This window comes from Lissotriton helveticus, chromosome 10, assembly GCF_964261635.1.
Source record: "Lissotriton helveticus chromosome 10, aLisHel1.1, whole genome shotgun sequence".
Taxonomy (NCBI): Eukaryota; Metazoa; Chordata; class Amphibia; order Caudata; family Salamandridae; genus Lissotriton; species Lissotriton helveticus.
Genome location: NC_136071.1, coordinates 1,035,140,505 through 1,035,160,678, shown reverse-complemented (window position 1 = coordinate 1,035,160,678; position 20,174 = coordinate 1,035,140,505). Strand labels below are relative to the sequence as shown.

Here is a 20,174-nt window from a genome sequence, read left to right as displayed (position 1 = left end):
TCTGTTTTACCAATTCATCCATATCGCATTGCCTTTTGACAGTGGGTGTGGATATCTGGCGGCGAAGCTTGGGCATTTTGCGTTTTCGTGGGTGGCAAATAGGTCTATCGGAGGTTGTCCCCACATCTGAAAGAATGGCTGAAGAACTTGCATATGAAGTTCCCACTCGTGGGTCTGTTGTGTTTGACGACTTAACAGATCCGCTATAGTATTTTGTACTACCGGAACATGCTGGGCTAGGAGGAATATGTTTTGAGGTATAGTCCACCTCCATATGTCGTGTGCTAGTTGAGAGAGTTGCAGGGAGTGTGTGCCTCCCTGCTTCTGTGTGTAGTACATTGCTGTCATGTTGTCTGTGCAGACTAACACAGCTTTGTTTGCTACTTGCTTTTGGAAAGCTTTTAGTGCTAGGAATATTGCTAGTAACTCCAGATGATTGATGTGGAGTAATTTTTGTTGCAGTGTCCACCTGCCTTGCATGGTGTGTTGCAGTAGGTGGGCTCCCCAGCCGGAGAGTGATGCATCCGCAGTCAAGACTATCTGAGGAACTGGCTCTAGGAACGGTCGTCCCTTGGAAAGGTTTTTGGTGTTCCACCACTGCAGAGAGCGATGAGTCCGACTGTCTACCAACACTAGGTCTGTTAAGTGACCTTGAGCCTGGTTCCATTGACGTGATAAGCACTCTTGTAGCGGACGCATTTGAAGTCTTGCATGGGGTACTATGAAGATGCAAGAGGTCATCATCCCAATGAGTTGCATGAACACTCGTGCTGGGAGGGAGTGTTGTAGCTGAAACTTTGTTATAAGAGTTTGCATGCTGGCTATTCTTCCTGGAGTGGGATAAGCCAGCGCTGTTGAGGTGTTTATTGTGGCACCATGGTACTGTTGTACTTTGGATGGCTGTAGATGGGACTTGGTGTGGTTTATTGTGAACCCCAAGTTGTGGAGCAGTTGGATTGTGGCATGAGTGTGTTCCACGCATTGATTGTATGAGCTGGCTTTTAAGAGCTAGTCCTCGAGATACGGGAAGACATGGATGTGCTGTCTTCGTAGATGCGCTGCCACTACTGCTAAGCACTTGGTGAATACTCTTGGTGCTGTTGTCACTCCGAATGGGAGTACTTTGAATTGATAGTGCTGCCGGTCTATTACAAATCTGAGATACTTCCTGTGAGCCTTTTGAATGGGAATGTGGAAGTATGCGTCCTTGAGATCTAGAGTAACCAGGAAGTCGTTTAGCAGCAGGAGCGGAAGGACTTGCTGAAGTGTGACCATATGAAAATGATCTGACTGTATGTATATGTTTAGCGGTCTGAGGTCTAAAATAGGCCTTAGAGAGCCGTCCTTCTTTGGAGTCAGAAAATACAGAGAGTAAACCCCCTTGTTTTGTTGGTGCAGGGGAACTGGTTCTATTGCACTTTTTTCTAGCAGGGATACTACTTCTTGCTTTAACAGTGATAGATGTTCTTGTGACATTGGACGCTGTTTGGGTGGTATGTTTGGGGTGGGTAGATGTTACTTCTAGACTGTAACCTGACTGAATAATTTGTCGCACCCACCCGTCTGATGTGATGTTGATCCAGGCAGGCAGGAATTGTTGAAGTCTTCCCCCCACAGGAGTGGAATGTTGGGGGGGAGGGGAGGAAAGTCATTGAGTAGGGGTAGAGGCAGAGTGGGAGTTGTTTTTGCCTCTGCCTTTGTTGTTGTTACCCCTGTAACCCCCTCTGTGGTAGCCTTTAGTGAATGTGGATTGACCAGGGGTTTTGTATGAAGTGGAGGGACTTTCTGAGGAGTAGCCTCTTGTGTTGCCTCTGTATGATGAGCGACAAAATGAACGTCTGGGAGCTTGCTGCTGCAAGGCTCCCATAGATTTTGCTGTATCGGTGTCTTTTTTTCATTTTCTCTAAAAACACGTCAACATTTGGGCCAAATAAATGTGTCTCTTCAAATGGCTGATTAAGGATGGAATTTTGTACGTCAGGTTTAAAACCTGAAATACGTAGCCAGGCATGTCTGCGTAGTAGGGTGCTGGTATTGATTGCCCTTGAGGCGGTATCTGCAGCGTCTAGGGCACAACGAATGGAAGTATTCGTGATATTTCTACCTTCCTGTATAAGTTCATTAGCCCTGTTTTTGTATTTGTCTGGTAGGTGCTGCATTATGGACTCTAGTTCATTGTAATGTGCCCTGTCATATCTTGCCAGCAACACTTGGGTGTTGGCAATGCGCCAGATGTTAGTTGCTTGTGTCGCTGTTCGCTTGCCTGGAGGCGTCAAGGAGCTTAGATTCTTTGTCTGGTGGTGAGGCCTTACCTGATGTCTGGGAATTTGCACGTTTACGTGCATTAGACACTACTAGAGAATCTAGTTGTGCTGGGCCTTTAATATAAACTGGGTCTGCAGGGGCAGCTTTATATTTTTTCTCAATGCAAGGATTGAGGACCCTAGCCCTGACAGGAACCATACAAACCTCTTTTGAGTGCTTGATGACACCCTTTAGCATTGGTAAAATGGCAGTAGACCTTTGTGTGTTATCAAAAGTGTCTAGTAGGCAATCTTCCTCCACTGCATCGGTGTGTAAGTCCACCCCATGATATTGTGCAGCCCTTTGGACTAGTAGGTTAAACCCTATAATGTCCTCTGGTGGGGAAGGTCAGGAAGGGTATACATCATCTTGTGGGACATAAGGCACATCAGAGGTGTTGTAATCATCCCAGGGATTAGGTGACTGAGGGGGACTATTGGTGCCTGCTGGATGGTGTGCACCCCCACCTATGTTGTCAGAATCTGTATCTACATCATCATCTGGATTAGTAGATGGTGTATGTGAATGATGTGGTGGAGGAGGTGTAGGAGGAGGAACAATATGGGGAGGTGGTGGAGAAGGGACCCTTAATGGAGAGGTTGCAATGTCCTTCTTCTTTCGAGGGGGAGGAGGTGCTGGCGCCTCAAGTGGCCTCATTCTGGAGCCAAGATTCAATTGACTGGTTTAGGATCCTTTACAAGAGTTTTCTGATTGGGGTCCGGTGTAAAAAGTTCTTCTGAGTGGGGCAAGTCCTTTGGCGTCGAAGTTTTCGGCTCCATAGGTTTTTTCGGCACCAAGTCGGTAGCTGGTGTCGAGTCATTTGGCTTAGGAGTATGCCCTTTTGCAATGTCTTTTACCGGAACCTGTTTTTTTGGTTCCGGGTGTTTTTTCGGCTCCGGGCGTTATTTTACTCGGCTCCGAGTGAGGTTTCGGCATCGATGAGCTGCTGCCAGTCTTCGGCGCCGTGTGCTTAGGTTTCGGAGCAACGGTCGGCGTAGTAGAGGAAGATGGCTTCTTCTTCGGTGTTGGCACCGGGAATAGGCTGGCTCGAGCCTAAGCCGCCTGAAGGCTTAGTGGGCTTCTTTGCCGGGCCGGAAGGCGGGTCGTGGGAAGCAGTGTCTCGGTGTGCACCCGGGCCCGAAGGTGAGCGTGTGACGAAGCCTTTTTTGAGGGTGTCGATGAAGGGTTGGGGTCGACGGTCTTATTTACGACCCGTTGAGCTGGAGTGATGTCCTCGACATCGGAGTCTTCGGCGTCTGAGGATCCAATACTCTCTTCGGCAAGCTGGTGTTCTGGCACGTCGGCGCCCTCTTCGAAGATGTCGTCGGGGATCGAAGCTGATGAGCGAGCCATAGTTCTCCGGGCTCGTCAGTCCCGAATGGTCTTCTTGGAGCGGAATGAGGCACACGCCGAACAGTCTTTGGCCTCGTGCTGCGGTGAAAGGCAAAGGTTGCACACCTCATGTAGGTCGGTGTGGGGAAACTTCGACCCACATTGAGGACACTTCTTGAATGGCATTCTTTCCAAGAGCCAGAAAGCAAGGCCTAGGTAGTCGACGACCGAAATCGTAGACTTCGAAGTGGTAGAGAATCGCGTCGATGTAGCGCGATCAAAACAATACCGTCGAACTGGGTGAGGATTGCGCGCCGAAGGAAAATCGGTCCCAAACTGGAGCGCAGGAAACACATCCAAGCCCGATGGCGGAAAAAAACAATCTGGGGATGGAGCCGATGCCCATGCGCAAAGTGGTCCTAAGGAGGAGTCACCTATCTCGTGACTTCCAAAGAACTTTTCAGGGCAACCTCAAATTGCAAACATCCGGGCCCAACACTAGGTGGCGATCTATGCACAGTGTGCAATCTGCAGCTCATATGCCTCGAACATTAGTATATTTCCTCGTCTGTTTCGGTCTTCCAATTCTGTGTTTTGTTTATTTAGCTCACTAGTGACATTATGGAGGTATTTAATTTCTTTGCTAGCCTGGGTAGACACATCCTCAAAATCGCATATTCTTTGCTCTGCGTCACAGATTTTTGAGTTCATGGTATTCATATCTGCGCAGATTGCTGTGAGTTCCAATTGCATGGCATCTGTATTTTGTTTTGTAGATTTTGCCATATTGTGGACCTCCGTTAGTTTTTGTTAGTTTTTAAATATCATGTCCATTGCGCTGTTTAGGTCTGGTTTGGCTTTGATTGTCGAGTCCGTGGAGGTTGGTTCTAGTTTTGTTTTCTTATCGGAGGTTCTGCTTTCTTTGTCTGCCATTTTGCAACGAGGGATGAGGTGGTTAGCCCCAGCCACTCTCTTACATTTGGGTGTTAGGAGCAGTGAGGTTTCTGATGGCTTCTGATGGCTTCTGATGGCTTCTGGTGGCTTCTGATGGCTTCTGATGGCTTCTGGTGACTGATGGCTTCTGATGACGATTTGTTGGTTCTCTGTGTTCTCTATGTCTCCTCCACTAGGGTGATAGTTTGGTTGGTTGGAGATACACGGCTGCTGTGGCTGTGAGTGCAGAGAGTTATTCATAGAGTAGAGTGTTGTTTAGATTTAGATTTAGATTGCCCTCTTTATAATCGAATATGCAGAGTCCTTGCGATGACCTTGCAATATAATTGCGAGTGTCCTTATCCTGTGCGCTTACAATGCTTGCAATGTGATGGGTAAGCCACGACCTTGGATGGGCTTTAAGTGGGCCTTGAGTGGGTCTTAAGTGGGTCTCAGTCCTCAGGCCTCAGGGGTGATTGTGGAGATTACACTGGGAGTGATCAGGAGAATACAGTGGCGCAGGAGTATACAGTGGCGCAGTGCAGTGATTCCAATCGCAAACGAGCGTTGAGAAATTGGTTAGCTCTCTCTGTTCACGCCGCCAAAGTTGGTGATGTGGCGGGCTAAGGCTCACAGGGGGTATAATCCGCTCTTGAGTGGTGGCAGAAATCAGCGTCAAAGGCGTCAGAAGCAGCTTGAGGGTTGCAGAGCCAGGGTTGGTTTTATGGCAATGCGCGATGTTCCTGGCCACAAACGATCGTTGGAGAACAGGTTAGGTCAAATGATTGCACCGCCAATGCTGCTGATGCCGCAGGTGCTCTCTAGACTCATCCAAGATAAAAACTACGCTTGACTGCTGATATAAGCAGACCTAGAGTGACAATAATGACAATGGTGAGATAGCATTCGCAGGGAGAGGACACTCTGACATCGTCTGTCTCCTTATATTGTCTGCCCCTGCTCCGCAGTTCTGATGTCAGTAGCATCCGCCATTTTAAAGTCAGGCGCTCAAAATCATTCTCTTAACCAGAGCTGTCGAGAGCAATCGTAGGTGTTGGCAGCGGGTATGGGTGTTTATATAACCCCGCTGCAAGTAATATCGCCGTCAGTGGAGCGCGGATATGGGGGTCAAACTAGCGAACTGCAAGGAGACCATCTCAAGGTCAGGCATATTGTGCTGTAAACATGTGGTTCCGAAAGGATTGGTATTTCTGCAGCAGGTGGTTGGTTATGTTTTTAATCGTCAGCACTCACCTTAATGAACTGTATCAGGTACCGGGTGCCTTAGTGGAGTAGTGAAGTCTTAATCTGAGGTCAGCAGCAGTCTCATAGTTTCCTGTGCACTTAGGGCATCGCCGCCATTTCAGGTGTCCCAGGCGGGCTTTGCCATTCGCTCACCTCGATGTAAAATATCAATCTTCCATTGGGTCCACTGTGAGAGCGCTTGATATCAGGATGATGCCCTTGACATTACGTTGAGGATTCTCGTCTCTGTTTCCGAAAAGCGGTTGATCTGATCCCTGATTATGGCCTGAATCGCTCCTCCGCTTGCCGAGCGGAGTTAGGCAGCCATTACCGCTGCCGTCCAAGCACGCCCCAGCATTTTTTAATCATGCACATTGGATATAGAAGATGTTTAGGCCGCATTGCAGGTCACCCCTTGAGCCCTGGACGATTAGACGGCTGCAGGCAGTGAGCAGAAGGGCATAGCAGCGTGGCGCAGACACTGCAGTGTGCTCCCAAGAAGGGAATCACAGAGGACCAGTGTGGTCGAGCAGGCACGAGAACCAGGCCAAACAGACTGCCATAGGTTGTCACAACAAACAAAGTGGTAAGGGTTCCAAAGAACCCTCACATATATCTACTGTTAAAGCTGTTTTATTGATGTCAATCCCTTTCAACCAAGCTCCATTTTTGCAAGTTAATAGGCAGCTATCAGTTTCAAAGACATATTGACAAACACAGCTAGTGTTAAAGTAATTTAAAGGAAAGTATAATGTCACTGTATATCAACTTTTGCTGAAATTTCAAAATACAGCTACATCTGTAGTCTTGAAAGAAAGATGAAGAAAAATCACAAGCATTCACTATGGTGGAGAATACAATTAAACTTCTGGAGTCTTGGGTTATTGAGATATAACCTTGTCTCTATGTCGTGTTGAAGAACGCTTCCCCAAGTCTCATATTCAAACGTTGTAATATAGAAAAGCTACTTTATCAAAAAATAACAAACATACCCATTATGAAAATTAAACAAACAATATTAAATGAATCTTATTTCTGTTTCTTTGCATGCAATTACCTATGTTGTTTGTCACAAATAAACATAACTGTTATAATTTAGAGTTCTACCCAAAAAGATTGACTATAACTATACTAACTAAATTAGTTATTAGCAAGGGGCATGAATGATGCTGGTAAATCTATTAAAACTCAGTTTGACAAATATCGAACACCAAACATTTGAGCTTTTAAGATTTAGTTCAATAACATGTATAATATATTGCATCATTACAAAACTGACGTATTGAGTTAAAAATAAGGAGGTCCAAAATATCTGAAGTGTAAAAACATAAAGTTAGAATTATACTTTCCTTTTTATAATATTTGTAGATGAAAAAATATTCTTCTTAATTGTTTTGGTATTTCAATCGAATAGTATATTTCTATGTGGAAAACTGCCTACTCTCTGGCTAGTGTTGATATATTTGCTAATAGTAACTCTTTTTTGTCATAGTCTCAATTTTGATCAATTTTGTTTTACAATTTTGAAATCTGTATTAGTTTGACCTCTCTCCATTCCAAGTTCCTAACGTTATGCACTTTTAGCCTCTATTTATTGTACATCTATATACCTAAAGGGATCTTTTCAAATGTGACTTGCCAAACCACTACCTTTGTATTTATTAGGTTAACTGAAAGTATTTAAAATGCTTTGCAAAAAATATATTCACATTTGCATATCATTAACAAATATAGACTTACTGCTGTGTTTGCATCAGTGGCATGCTAGTATTGTCGTAGTTATCAGTGTGGCGAGGTGGCACAATCTCCCCAGTAACAGGATGGAAAACAGGAAGCGTTGAGAGGGGCCATGCTATCTCTCTGTTCGTGGACATATCCCGCAGCTCTTTAGTGGATTTCTGAATTGCACTGTGGTGAACTAGCTGGATGCTGAACAACAACAAAGAAATAATGAGTTTTAGGTAGACAAACTCAATTTACCAATTCAGTCAGACATTTTGGGAAAATAAAATCTTGCTCCAAAACCATGAATTGTTTGCCATTGGAGCAAGTACAGAAAACCATGTATACAGGTCTTAGCTTCTAGAAATATACAAAAACATATTTCAAACAGTCAACTTAAATGTATTATTAATTTCTTTGCCATTACTGAAATTCTCTTTTGGGAGGGTTGGTCGTTTAAACATTTAGCCACCTACCTCTCTAATAAGGATGCAAATAATGACAAAGACAATGCAAAACCATTTTTAGGTTGCGTCTTATGAGCATTGATAAAAAACAACAGAGCTTTCCTCTTGTGTGATATTTTTGAAAGATCATCTTAAAAGTGTTTGCTGGAAACTGACAAGGAACCACCTACTGAGGATTGAACCGGATGAAAATGTCTAAAATAGAACAGTATCTTGTTTTATGCTTGTGAAACCTATTTACGCAGAACTCCTCGCCTTTTAAATGTGTATATAGTCTAAAAGCAGCGTTCATGTATGTAAAGTAAATCATGAGTCAAGGTGGAAGAAAAAAAGTATGAGACACATGTATGGAGCATGGCAAGCTACTGAGAAATGAAAATCAAATGAAAGAGAAAAGAACAGGAAAGGAGACACTTACTCAGGTGTTTGCATGTTTCTCTTTACCCTAGAATCAAAACAAAATTGATGAATTAAATAATAGCATTAATATTTGGAACATTAGATCTACTGGTGGATGTGTAAGTCTTGGTATGGGATGAATGAGGCAAGTTTTATTTCTCAATGCAGTATAGCAGCATTGGCCACCAGTATATGGAAATGGTATAGTCTTGATGAGAGTACACAAAACAAGATGTGGCACAGGAGACAGACACAAAGACATGAAAAATGCAAGTTAAGAAGCAGTCTACTGTCTAAAATAAATTCTAATGATAAAAGAAATTGAGATGCATGTAAAATATGAAATAGTTTGTGTTACTTGCTGCTTTAATGTTTGATAATCTTGACACATTAGTTTAAATTCTACGTGTCTTAATAGATTATGATTTAGGAGCTAAAATATCTTGAGCATATTAACCTCATATGCGTTTGTACATTCTTCATAAGTTATTATGTTGCATATGGATACATGCAGGTTCCTGTAGCTTCGTTATGCTAGCCCCTTGAACAACAAAACAATTAATTAAACTTTTGTGAGAGTCAAAACAAGTCAAAGCTGGGCAAAGTTTAGAGCATTGTAATTTGTCTTTGGGTGTGCGTTCATGAAAACTACAGGAGCTGTTTCAGTAGGGCCTTATACAGGGGGTTTGGTGGAGAAATTTGGGGTGGAAGCACTAAATGGTTTGTACGTGAAATACATTGATTTTAGATAATCATATAAACTATGTCTACCTGAAATACTTAATTATAATTTAGGAGTTCTGAGACAGTGTCATTAATTGCTAATTATGATTTTTATGAAAACTCTTTTCTATTCTTTCTCTGGGACTCAGTCTAGAAAAATATTAACTGTTGAAGGTGCACTGAAAAACATTTACATTTTGACTCTTCTATCATGAGGGTTATTGACTTTTTGATTACTAACTTTGGGTTTGATTAAGAGTTTGCCTGCTAGGTTATTCCTTCACAAATGTGACAGATATCCCATCTGCCTTATTACAAGTGCTATAGAATATAGTGGTCGCGTACTAACACAGACAAGATAGCCGTCACATTAGTGATGGAGTAACCATCCACCAAATTCTAAATCGAGCCCTTTATCTGCTAGGGCACTAACATACATTTTTATTTATGTCTATTTAGGAAAATTAGCTATGACCAAGGCATCCTTAATCTGCTTAATATCATACTGCAATGAAAGCTTTAAATAGTTTGGGTAGACCCATATCATAAAAATTTACACAGCGATATGACAATTGCAGATATTTCTTGCCATTTTAAAGCTACTCACATTCCTTCTCTCCGGCAGCACATGATGTAACCAAGGATTATGAAAAGAACAAGTGCAACAGCCGAAGGCACAGCCAATGTTAGTAGAAAGTCTGAGTAATAATCTCGGCTTTTTATAGTATCTGAAGGGGGTTTATATTCTCCAACATCAGGTAATATGCCTTCTCCACGTATGACTTCCTGATAAACTGAAACATGTTTTGTTTTATCAACCTGATAAAATAAAATAAAATAGTACAGCACATTAATAAAGCATTAACTCATTAATCCATATTATGTATGTGCACTTTAACTCAAGTTATAACATTTACAGTTTTTGCAGTTGTGCATCTCCTTGGTACAGCTGTACATTTATTATGCTTAACCTAATGGAAGAAGTATTTTATTTAAAGGGAAATTTTAGGATAGTGCCTCTTTTTGCATGGTTAGCCCCCACTTTTTGCCTGATGTAATTTTAAACTGTACGTGTACTGGGTCCCTGCTAAGTAGGCCCCCAGTGCCAGATCTCTTTCCCAAAACACAGTACCACGATTGGCACAACTTCTGCTTCCCCTGTACGTTCCTAGTAAATGACACCACGGTACCTGGGTCATGGGTACTGAATAGGGTCTACTGGGGCTGCAGCGCTGGTTGTGCCACTTCAGGTCCCTCTCACCAAGGCTACACACTCTGCAACTGCAGGCCGCGTATCTTGGTGCAGGAAAATTCAAAGAGTCACGCTCTATGTGCCGGGCCACCCCTACACTGCATAAGAGATAGGTAAGTCACCCCTACTGCAGGCCTTTAGCCCTGAGCAAGGGTGCACTGTACCCTATGTGTGGACATATCAGCATGAGTAGATATGTCCCTACAATGTCTGGTCCATTCTGTAGCGTAAGTGAACCGGGAAGCCATTAAGAATACATGGGCTAGATATTCATCAGCACGATGAATATCCAGCCCATGGTTTGTGCTATGATGGTTTCACTGATTTCTAAGATGTGTGGTACCAAACGCCTTGTCTTAATAAATTCTCACTGATGCCATGTTGGATTTATTAATAAATTTACATGTGAGAACCTTTTAGAGGTTCCCTGAAACCTAACCAAACACTTTTTGGGGTCACTGACCGATTTCCACTATCCTGCCACCAGATTTGTTTCTAACCTCAATGGGTGAGAGCCAGCACTCTCAGAGGACAGAAACAATACCTGCCTTGGACATGGGTGTTTCACACCTCCTTCAGGAACAGATTGCCTTTCTGGGCGGGAAGCTTCAAAGGCAATGCTGCTTTTGAAATCCAACTCAGGAACCCCCAGATAGTGGGGGACGCCAAGCCCTCTCTTCTGCTCTATCTTAGGTGGGATGAAAGGAGGGAAAATTAGTTAGATGAGGAGGAGGGTACCTAATCCTGCATCACCTCTAGGGAGGGGCAGGGAAGGTGAATCCATCTCCTGAAATTCCACCATCTTGAGACAACCTCCAATCAGGGCTAGAGTAGTGCCTTCTCCCACAAGAAGTAGTCACTAGAGGATGCCGACACCTTAAAGGTAAGTAGCCCATTCACTACTGTCTGTCTCCCCTTGTAACACCCCTAAATACAGTATTTAGGTGGCTCCCTGAAACCTCGACTTCAGATTCCATGGAATAAAAGAAGACAAAGGAATAAGACGTGCTGCCTGCTGAACCAGGAACTGAGCCCTGCTGTAGAAGAGACCCGCGCCAAACCATGCAAACTGCAAAAGGACTGTACAACTGTGGCCTGCACTATCCACCCGAAACATGTGCAGCCTCCAAGAACCCCAGAGCCCTGCCAGCCTTCGCCAATTGCCGGGGACCTCCTTTTGGACTAGTGGTACCAGTCCCCGGCACACCGCCGGTAAAGACCATTGGGTTGTAGACCGACACAGGCTGTGCAATTCTTTAAAAAGAAGTACAATATAAATTGGTCCAGAGCAGTATAGCAAAACATTATTGTGAAACTCAGACAAAAGTGGAAGGAACACCACCTCATTGTTCTTGATTCCCTAGAATGAGCATGTCTACAACTTTGCTTCCCTTATTAGTCAGGAGCGAATAGGAGGCTTAGACCTGCTAAAGTGGTGCTGGTATTGAGTCATATAGATTTGTGCATATAACCTAATGATCTGTACATTAAACATTATCTCATTTGTGAATCAAGTGTGACAAGGGTGCACCTATGCCTGTACCAGAAAATGTTGTGAACATTGTGACTTGAACATCACCTCACTTAGTGTCATGGCTAGGCGGAGATAAGCACACAGAAGTAGGAACACACCACGGTGTATGAATGTTCACGCAGAAACCACATCTACCACAATCCTGAGAGAGAGCAGATCAGGGCACCTGACTTGTCTACTTAAGCCCCGCCCTTGCAGTGTTCGAGGCTTGTCACTCGAGAAGATTACTTGGTAAAAGGATTGAGAGGAAGCTGCTGCGTCGGCATTCTATGTCCTCTTTGATATTTATGGATTGTCGCCTCACCTGTATGAGGATTTCTGCTTTCAAGGCGAAGTAACCGGAACAGAAGCTTTCCGCTTCTGCCTGGCATCTCTTACGCTGTGGGCGGTAACTATTATTGAGCCCAAGTCGACTCCAACTGCTGGTTTGATTTATTGCCGCCTGCACGCAAAAGCCGAGTGTGGCTGTGAAGGGAAATCTGCCTTTCTTTGGAGCGTTCACGCTCGCTCTGTGTTTTATTACGTGAATCATTTCTTTTTGTTCTTTTTGTGACCGGTTGAAAGCCCTGGAGCCAGGCGGGCAACTAGAGCCAAATTTCAGTGGGGGCTGATTTTTTTTTCGGGGGCGGGGGGGGGGGGGGCTAATCCTTCCAACTATAGACCGAGTGACTGAAAGAAGGGGTGAAAACACACCAAACGCTTAATTTACACGTAAATGGTCTTTTAAAGACCGGGGGGGGGGGGGGGGGGTGGCTGAAGCCCCGTGAGCCCAATGGCTGTTGCGCGACTGCCTGGAGCTGTTCAATCTTTAACGTGAACAGACAAGGGGCACATGTGCTAAGGAAGCGCTAACATTTTTGGATAAACATTTACTGTACCGGCTTTCCTCCAACAAACAACCTTGAATGTTGAATCTTCTTTTGTGATATCTCCCGAGTGCTAAAGGCAAATGCGCTAGATGGCGCCCTAAGCTTAATGTTAAATGATCATTACTTCACATGCTCCAGAGAGAGATATGGATACATGAGAAAATACTGGAGAAGACCTCAGAGAATCATTGAGGAGCTAAAGTGCCAGAAGGATTATATACTAAGTATACTAGAGGATTATCTACAGTAAGATAAGTACCTCATTCTTGTGAGAATCAAGACTGTTTATGTTCTATTTTTTTCTTTATTTTTCTCTTTTGTGTTGTTTTATGTTGAGAGATGTACAGTTTCATAATATGTAAGTACAAACACACATAGGGGCTCATGGGGGTGTGGTCACTGAGGAAAGAGTTATCTTATGTGTGTATTGTGTTTCATTTACAGGGCATACAGGGTGGGTTGTAGGAGCGTGAGGTTCACCATATCCGACAACATCCTTTATCTGAGCGTAGCAGCTGCAACTTTATTGGGTTTTTTTGTCCCTTTTTTCCCTTTTCCCGGTAGTGGTGTTATCCGTGCAGTGTTATACCTATATACTCATGAGTATCACCTCGTAGGGGAAGGGATTAACTAGCATCTCATCATTCCCGCTGTATCCGGCTATAAGGTTAGTGATAACCTACCTCTGCAAGACACTTAGCCAATTCAGTTTAATCTACTCTATTAAGGAAGAAACAACATGTGTGTGTTTTTGACAGTGAATCTGTCTGATGTATTAGACCCATTTTAACACCTAAGTTTACCAGAAGTGTTCTTATCAAATCAGAGCTATTCCCAGGTGAATTTGCTCTTGGTTATGTGTAAAGTTTTGCCTGCTTTGTCTGAATCAATGACCAGTTGGTCACCAGGGGACTAAGTAAAAGACCTCATTATGCTGGGTTCACCCATCATTTTTGTGGCTTAATGGCCTATGTTTCGGATGGTGCTGGTTATTTAAAAATGTGTGCACCTTTTAAGTTGTAGCACCTTTTCTGTCATTCGCAGCTTCTTTGGTTTCATCTCCTCTCAATGACACTGATCTGAAATTCTTTGGCCTATTCACATGTCTGACTAAGCTCTATGATGGCATGTGACAACGTTACTACACAGGCCTCTTTTCGATGTTAACTGTGCTTGACTCTGGCATTTTCTTAACTACCAGTCAACATTTGCTTTATAATTACTCCTTGCCTGTTCTTGTTTGGATGTGATCTCCTATGTGCCCATCACTAGTACTGGGTCTCAACACAGGTTCTTAAAGCAAGTGCATTGTTAGCAATGAGGTTTCTAGTTGATAGGGTATGCACCTAAGCCAGGCAGACCCCACCACTCTAGTTGGGGTAAGGGAGTTACACACCCACGATAAACCCTGCTCACCCCTTGGTAGCTTGGCAGAGCAGTCAGGCTTATCCCAGAGGTAATGTGAAAGGCGGTTGCGCAACACACACATCAGTGACCCAATAAATACACCAAAAAAGAGACTCCACCCAGTAGTCTAATAAAATGTCTCATATATTGTGTGTAAACATACACCATAAATCACTTTGCCAACTAGGCAATTGTCATTGCATCGAAGATAGTGCAAAAAGGTAAAGACTTAAATGATGCACACATCATTAAAACATCATGGAAGACACCATTACTGTGCATATCATACCATCCAAATATATATCATTACATCAAGACATAAAATGCAGCAGTTCGATTAGGAAGGTAAACACAGATCACCTGGTATTCCCATAATTCACTGCAGGACATAAATCACCAAATGTCATTATAAAACCATAACCACTTAGGGAAATCACTTACAAATGTCGAGAACCCCGCAAGACAGTGCACCTGTGATTCTCCTCTATATTATGCGGTTCCAGCTGAGCCCTTCTGGTGGCCCTTGTGTCTATAAAGCATGAGTCACCAGAGCACTATGAACCCGGGGGGGGTTTAGGGTGATAATTAGGTCAAGCTCCTGCAAGTTCCTAAATAGCACAACCACCACTTCTCGGTGGCGAACAGGGCCTCCAGTGATGTTTTGCTCCTCAATTATAGCGTGGCTGGAGCCCTCCAGGGCCTCTTGGGCCGATCACAGAGACTGGAGACAGTCGAACGGGGACTGCCCGCGAAGGCCACATGGTGCGGCTGAATAACTCCCCCAGGGCCGACCCACCAATCCATCCAATGCTTGTCTCCGTCGAAGTTGAAGGGGTCGGGGGTAACAGCCTATGGCCTCCTGCTTCCAACAGGGTAGGCAGGCTGTACCCAACACTGCTCCTGAGCACATCGCTGTACACTAGGAGCGGCTGAGAGCGTGACATGGGGCCATGCTTGGGGGTTTCTTAGCCGTGCTGCCAACAGATATACACAGAGAAATTAGTCCTCAACCTGTTCCCATACTGCTGCATGTCGCGGTCTCTCTTGAGTGCGAGACACGCGTTTCTTTAGGAAGCACCTGAAGGACTACCGGTGGCCTCAGACCGGGGCCGTCTCTCCCAACCTCAGCCTTGGCGGTCTGGTCCTGTGCAACAATGCTCTGAGTTATGGGGCCTCCCGCACTCTCCTTCTGCCTGCAGCACTGTGGCCCATGTGAGCCGACCAGCACTAAGCTCAGGTGCTGCAGACTCCTCAGTGTCTGGGGTTGCTGACCAATGCGCCCTCCAGCACCTCGCCTCAGGCTCCAGCAGCCCTTGCAAAGTGCTCCACATGCGCTACTCTTGACAAAAAGGTAAATGGCCAGAGATAGTACTCCACACACTGGGAGACAGGCAATTACAAAGCGCTCAGCACGCGCTGGTTAGGAAGTTTTTCCAAAACACACTTTCCTTTACAATAAAGTCCAGTCCTTCTCCTGCCCCAGACAGGGTCAGAAACTGCAGGCCAGCCCACGCAAAACACATCAGGGGCGGCGCTCCCCACACAGCTCTCTCTGCTATCCTTCCAGGCAGGTGGCTTTTTGATACAAAAAAGGATCTTTCATGAAGTCTTTGATTTCCCTGAGACTTCCAACAAGAGGCAACCACACAGAAGCTTTTGGAGATTCTTCACAAGCAGGATACAAAAAGAGTCAGTCCTTTTCTAAGCCACAGACAGAAGCAGCAACGTCAGGCCAAACCACCCAGCACACATCTCTTCAGCTCTACTTCTTGGCGGGGTCCTCTTGTTTTCAGAAGTAATCGAAAGTCCAGGGGTTTAAGGTCTCATACTTAAACCCCATTTTCTCATTGTTCTCTTTGTTTCAGAGCCTCTGAGCTTGGCCCAAACCATTTCTGTCCTCCCTGGTCCAGCTTGACCACATCAGGGGGGGGGGAGACAGCATTGTGCAAAGGAGACACATCCTATTCAGGTACTAGCGAAACTCCTCCCACCCCTCTAAGTGCAGACCAGGTCTATTCAGCCTAGCGATAAGTAACCTAGACAAGACAGGGCACACCTCAACCACCTGTGTGACTGTCTAGAGTGGGTGTACATCCCCAGCTCCTGTCACTACATAAGCAGATGGCGAGTACACAAACAGGCAGAGGCACACAGAATGGCAAAGCAAGAAAATACCCATGTTCTAAAAGTGATTTAACTAAGTTTAGACCGCTCTTAATATGCAAACTTGAATTACCTAGGCTGGACTTATTCATAACACTTTTATCTTGGCTCAGGTTTCTATGTTCCTGAAGCCTTGTTTTATATTTTACCACCAATTTTAAGTTCATTTCAATAATTTTTTTAAAATATCCAACACATTAGATCACATATCTGAGGGTATGCATGCCCACAAGCGCTTTCCTTCGTAACATAATACCATTAATACTTTTATGAAAATTAGACTTTACAAAAGACATTGGGACCTATTCACAAAGGAAATCTGAGACAAAAGTCTAACTTTACGACTTTTTATATTCGCAGAGATCATTTACGAGTCATATCTTTATGTCCGCAGTCGGACCGTACTCTCAGCAGCCGGACCGTACTCTCCGCACCCAAACCATACTCTCTGACTCGGGCCGTACCCTCCGGCTAGGGCCGAACTGTCTGAATTGGGCCGGATGAAGTGTAATCAATGGGCCAGAATGCAATTTTTACAAAGGGAACTTTAGGAATGGGTGATAAATGGTAGAGGAGGTCATAAAAATCTGTTTGGGCAGGGAAAAAGGTGTATCCAGACATTACATTATATCCCAGAAAAGTTTGCTCCTTTGCATCATGGTACATGCATTGCACAATTTGTATTACCCTTAGTGTTGACTGTAGAGTCAGTACTACAGTCAACACTAAGTGGCACACAAATTGTACCATGATGCAAAGGAGCAAATGTTTCTGGGATATGATGTAGTGGATGTAGAGACAAACATACCCTTAGCAGCACACTGAAAGTGTGCCATAAAAAGGTGGAGCACTTTCAGTATGCCTGCTTAAAGTTGACCTCTGGAGGGGACAAATGGTTCCTTTTGACCCCCCTCAGACAACCCCTTTCAGGTGGGTGCAGTCACTCAATGCACTCGCTTACAGGGTGATCTCTCACCCCTCTTTAAAGTGCAGGCAGCACCGTGAAACGCAGAGCTGCTTTAAAGCAGCTGCTCGTATTTCACTTGAATGCACTGCCCGAGGGCAGCATTAGTTTACGACTGCACTAGGGGCAGTGCATTCTTTCTAACATGATGCAATATCCCTGTTTGCAACCAGTTTATTTTTTGTAAAGTGCGCCATGGAGCAAACATGGAAATTACTAGCTCCCTGTTACAACCTGCATCTGTGTTCAGTAAAATGCACCACAGCACACTTCTGCATTCTGAACAAATTCCTCTGTATCAACCTGTGAAATCCATGTGGGCATATTGATGGTGTCTAGGTCGTTTAGCTACCATAATATGACTTTGGATTTGACATTAGGCTTCTAGTGAATAGTCATGCACCATGCTTGCCACTGTTTTCTAGTAAGGTGTAATTTAAAACAAATATTATTACAGTACATCAGTAATAATCCTTGACTTACCTACATTTTGTTTCTTACCCCATTATTCTACATACATTTTACTTTTTTAGGGTGAGAGGCAGTGCTTTGGTTCAGGTTATTTCTTCAGGAGGCCCATGAGCAATTATTACCTTTTCTGTTGTGTCACTGTTCTATGTTCCATTGTGGCATCCTGCAGGATTGTCTTTGAGCTCAACCTGATTGAAGACACCCATCTCATCATCTGCATGGCTGATGTCCAGAGTGTCATAAGACATGTTTGACAATTGTAAATAATTAGATGAACTCCAATTTTTATGGTCTGGTTTGACATGGCAGCTGTTGCCAGACAACTATGTGAGAATCACCAGGAGAGGGACTTTGGCTCTGACAGCATGTTGGGAATCGAAAGTAGATGTTTTGATTGGGAAGATGTTGTGTGCTTACACAAATAAAGTGTTTGCCTTCTACGCAGCTGTGATCATTTTGTTTATTTATGCAGCTGGCTGAGCTTGAACTTTCAGGGCACACACATGACATTATAATACTATTAAAGTATATTAGATAACTAGATATTTATGTTATTTTTCTCTGGCAGCAACACAGCCAGGAGAAGGGCATTCACCTACATGAATGTTAAGGTCCGGCTTGACAGTGCATTGGTTATGTGACTTTTTAACGTACACCAATATTATTCTACTGTTCATTGCTTCCACACAAAAATATATATATATATTATTGACAATCTCCTCAGCCACACAACACCCACTGGAGGGTTGAAAATAATTCATAATGCACTACGGATACCAGAATCCTCAGCAAAAGGACTCAGCTGTAACCTACTAAAAGGTACTTAAGAAAATTTAAAAAAAGTGCTTTTTGTTTTGTTGGCGCGGCTGAGAAATGCCTTTGAGAAAGGAGCTGGGGGCTCTGAAATATGTTAGGCGACAACTAACTCAGAAATGCAACTGCTGGCTCCCCTGAATGTAAGGATTTTAATAATCTGCCTGTGATGGAGTGCATCCCCGAGCTCAGGTCACACTTTGATTTAAGTAATAACACGGCATTCCAGGCAGGCCCGGACTGGCCGTTGTGGGTACCGGGCAATCCCCCGGTCGGCCGCAAGGGTGGGGGCCGGTTTTGGGCCCTGGGGGCCGTTTTTGTTGCAGAGCCGTTTTAGCAGCATATTTTGTAACAAAATCGGCTGAAAAGCGGCCCTGGCAAAGCGCTCGCCCCCTCCTGCCCGGGGGACGGGGGGGCCGGCCGAGCACTTTGCCAGGGCCGGTTTTGGTTCCCAGTCCGGCCCTGAGTCCAGGCCGTGGGGGACAGCACCACCCAAGAAAGAGAATGGGGCGCAAGGTGAAGACTGAACTGTTACCTGTTTGCGACATCACAGCACTTTGAAATGCGTCCGCAGTTGAGGAACTGAGGCCCACTGGAGGGTTTACATTATTGACAATCTCCTCAGCCGCACAACACACACTGGAGGGTTGAAAATAATTCATAATGCACTACGAATACCAGAATCCTCAGCAAAATGACTCAGCTGTAACCTACTAAAAGGTACATAAGAAAAGAAAAAAACGAGTGCATTTTGTTTTGTTGGTGCGGCTGGGAAAGGCCTTTGAGAAAGGAGCTGGGGGGTCCGAAACATGTTAGGCGACAACTAACTCAGCAATGCAACTGCTGGCTCCCCTGAATGTACGGATTTTAATAATCTGCCTGTGATGGAGTGCATCCCCGAGCTCGGGTCACACTTTGATTTAACTATATATATATATATATATATATATATATATATGCATATGTATGTATGTATGTATGTATGTATATATATATATATATATATATATACTCGCTCCCGGTTGCACCAGCGCGGTGCACTCGTAGGTGGTTGCTTCTAAATAGGGGGTGCTCCCGCATGTCAAATACTTTCCCAGCTTGCCTCCTCATAACACTTACACGTGAAAGGAAGAAAGCACTCCTCGGGGATCGTTTCTGTAGTTTTATTCACAGAAAACTCGCACAACCAAACAGACGCGTTGACGCGTTTCGGTATCAACCTTTCTCGATGTTTACCGGGCTTAATTATTGGATTGGATTTTGGCCGGCCGAGCTTTTGAAAGCCCATCGATAGGCATTCTGACTGGTGCTTAATATTTTTTTTTTTTACGAGACAAAATATATATATATGTATATACATTTTGTGGTGCATGGGATGTTTGCCCTGCAGTGTGCTCGCCCTATTACAAAGGAGGATGTTTTGAGAAATAGTCTGCTTACAGTGTTGTTGCAGGAAATGTAATGTTTAAATAACATGGCTGCCTGACGCTTCAGTAAACATTGAGAAAGGTTGATACCGAAACGCGTCAACGCGTCTGTTTGGTTGTGCGAGTTTTCTGTGAATAAAACTACAGAA

General features: G+C 44.3%; 1 protein-coding gene across 4 annotated transcripts in view; it reads right to left on the bottom strand.

The window, feature by feature from the left end:
• The window catches only part of SGCE (sarcoglycan epsilon), a 163,777-nt gene that overhangs the window by 24,850 nt on the left and 118,753 nt on the right, over positions 1-20,174 (bottom strand). For 2 of the 4 annotated variants that reach the window (XM_078663738.1, XM_078663736.1), the window contains exons 7-9: positions 9,733-9,944; positions 8,422-8,448; positions 7,555-7,743 (exon numbers count right to left, since the gene is read on the bottom strand). In XM_078663738.1, the coding sequence (XP_078519864.1) occupies positions 7,555-7,743; positions 8,422-8,448; positions 9,733-9,944 (428 nt within the window). Of the gene's footprint in view, positions 1-7,550; positions 7,744-8,421; positions 8,449-9,732; positions 9,945-20,174 lie in introns of those variants that run through there. The other 2 variants (XM_078663737.1, XM_078663739.1) reach the window with 2 other exon arrangements.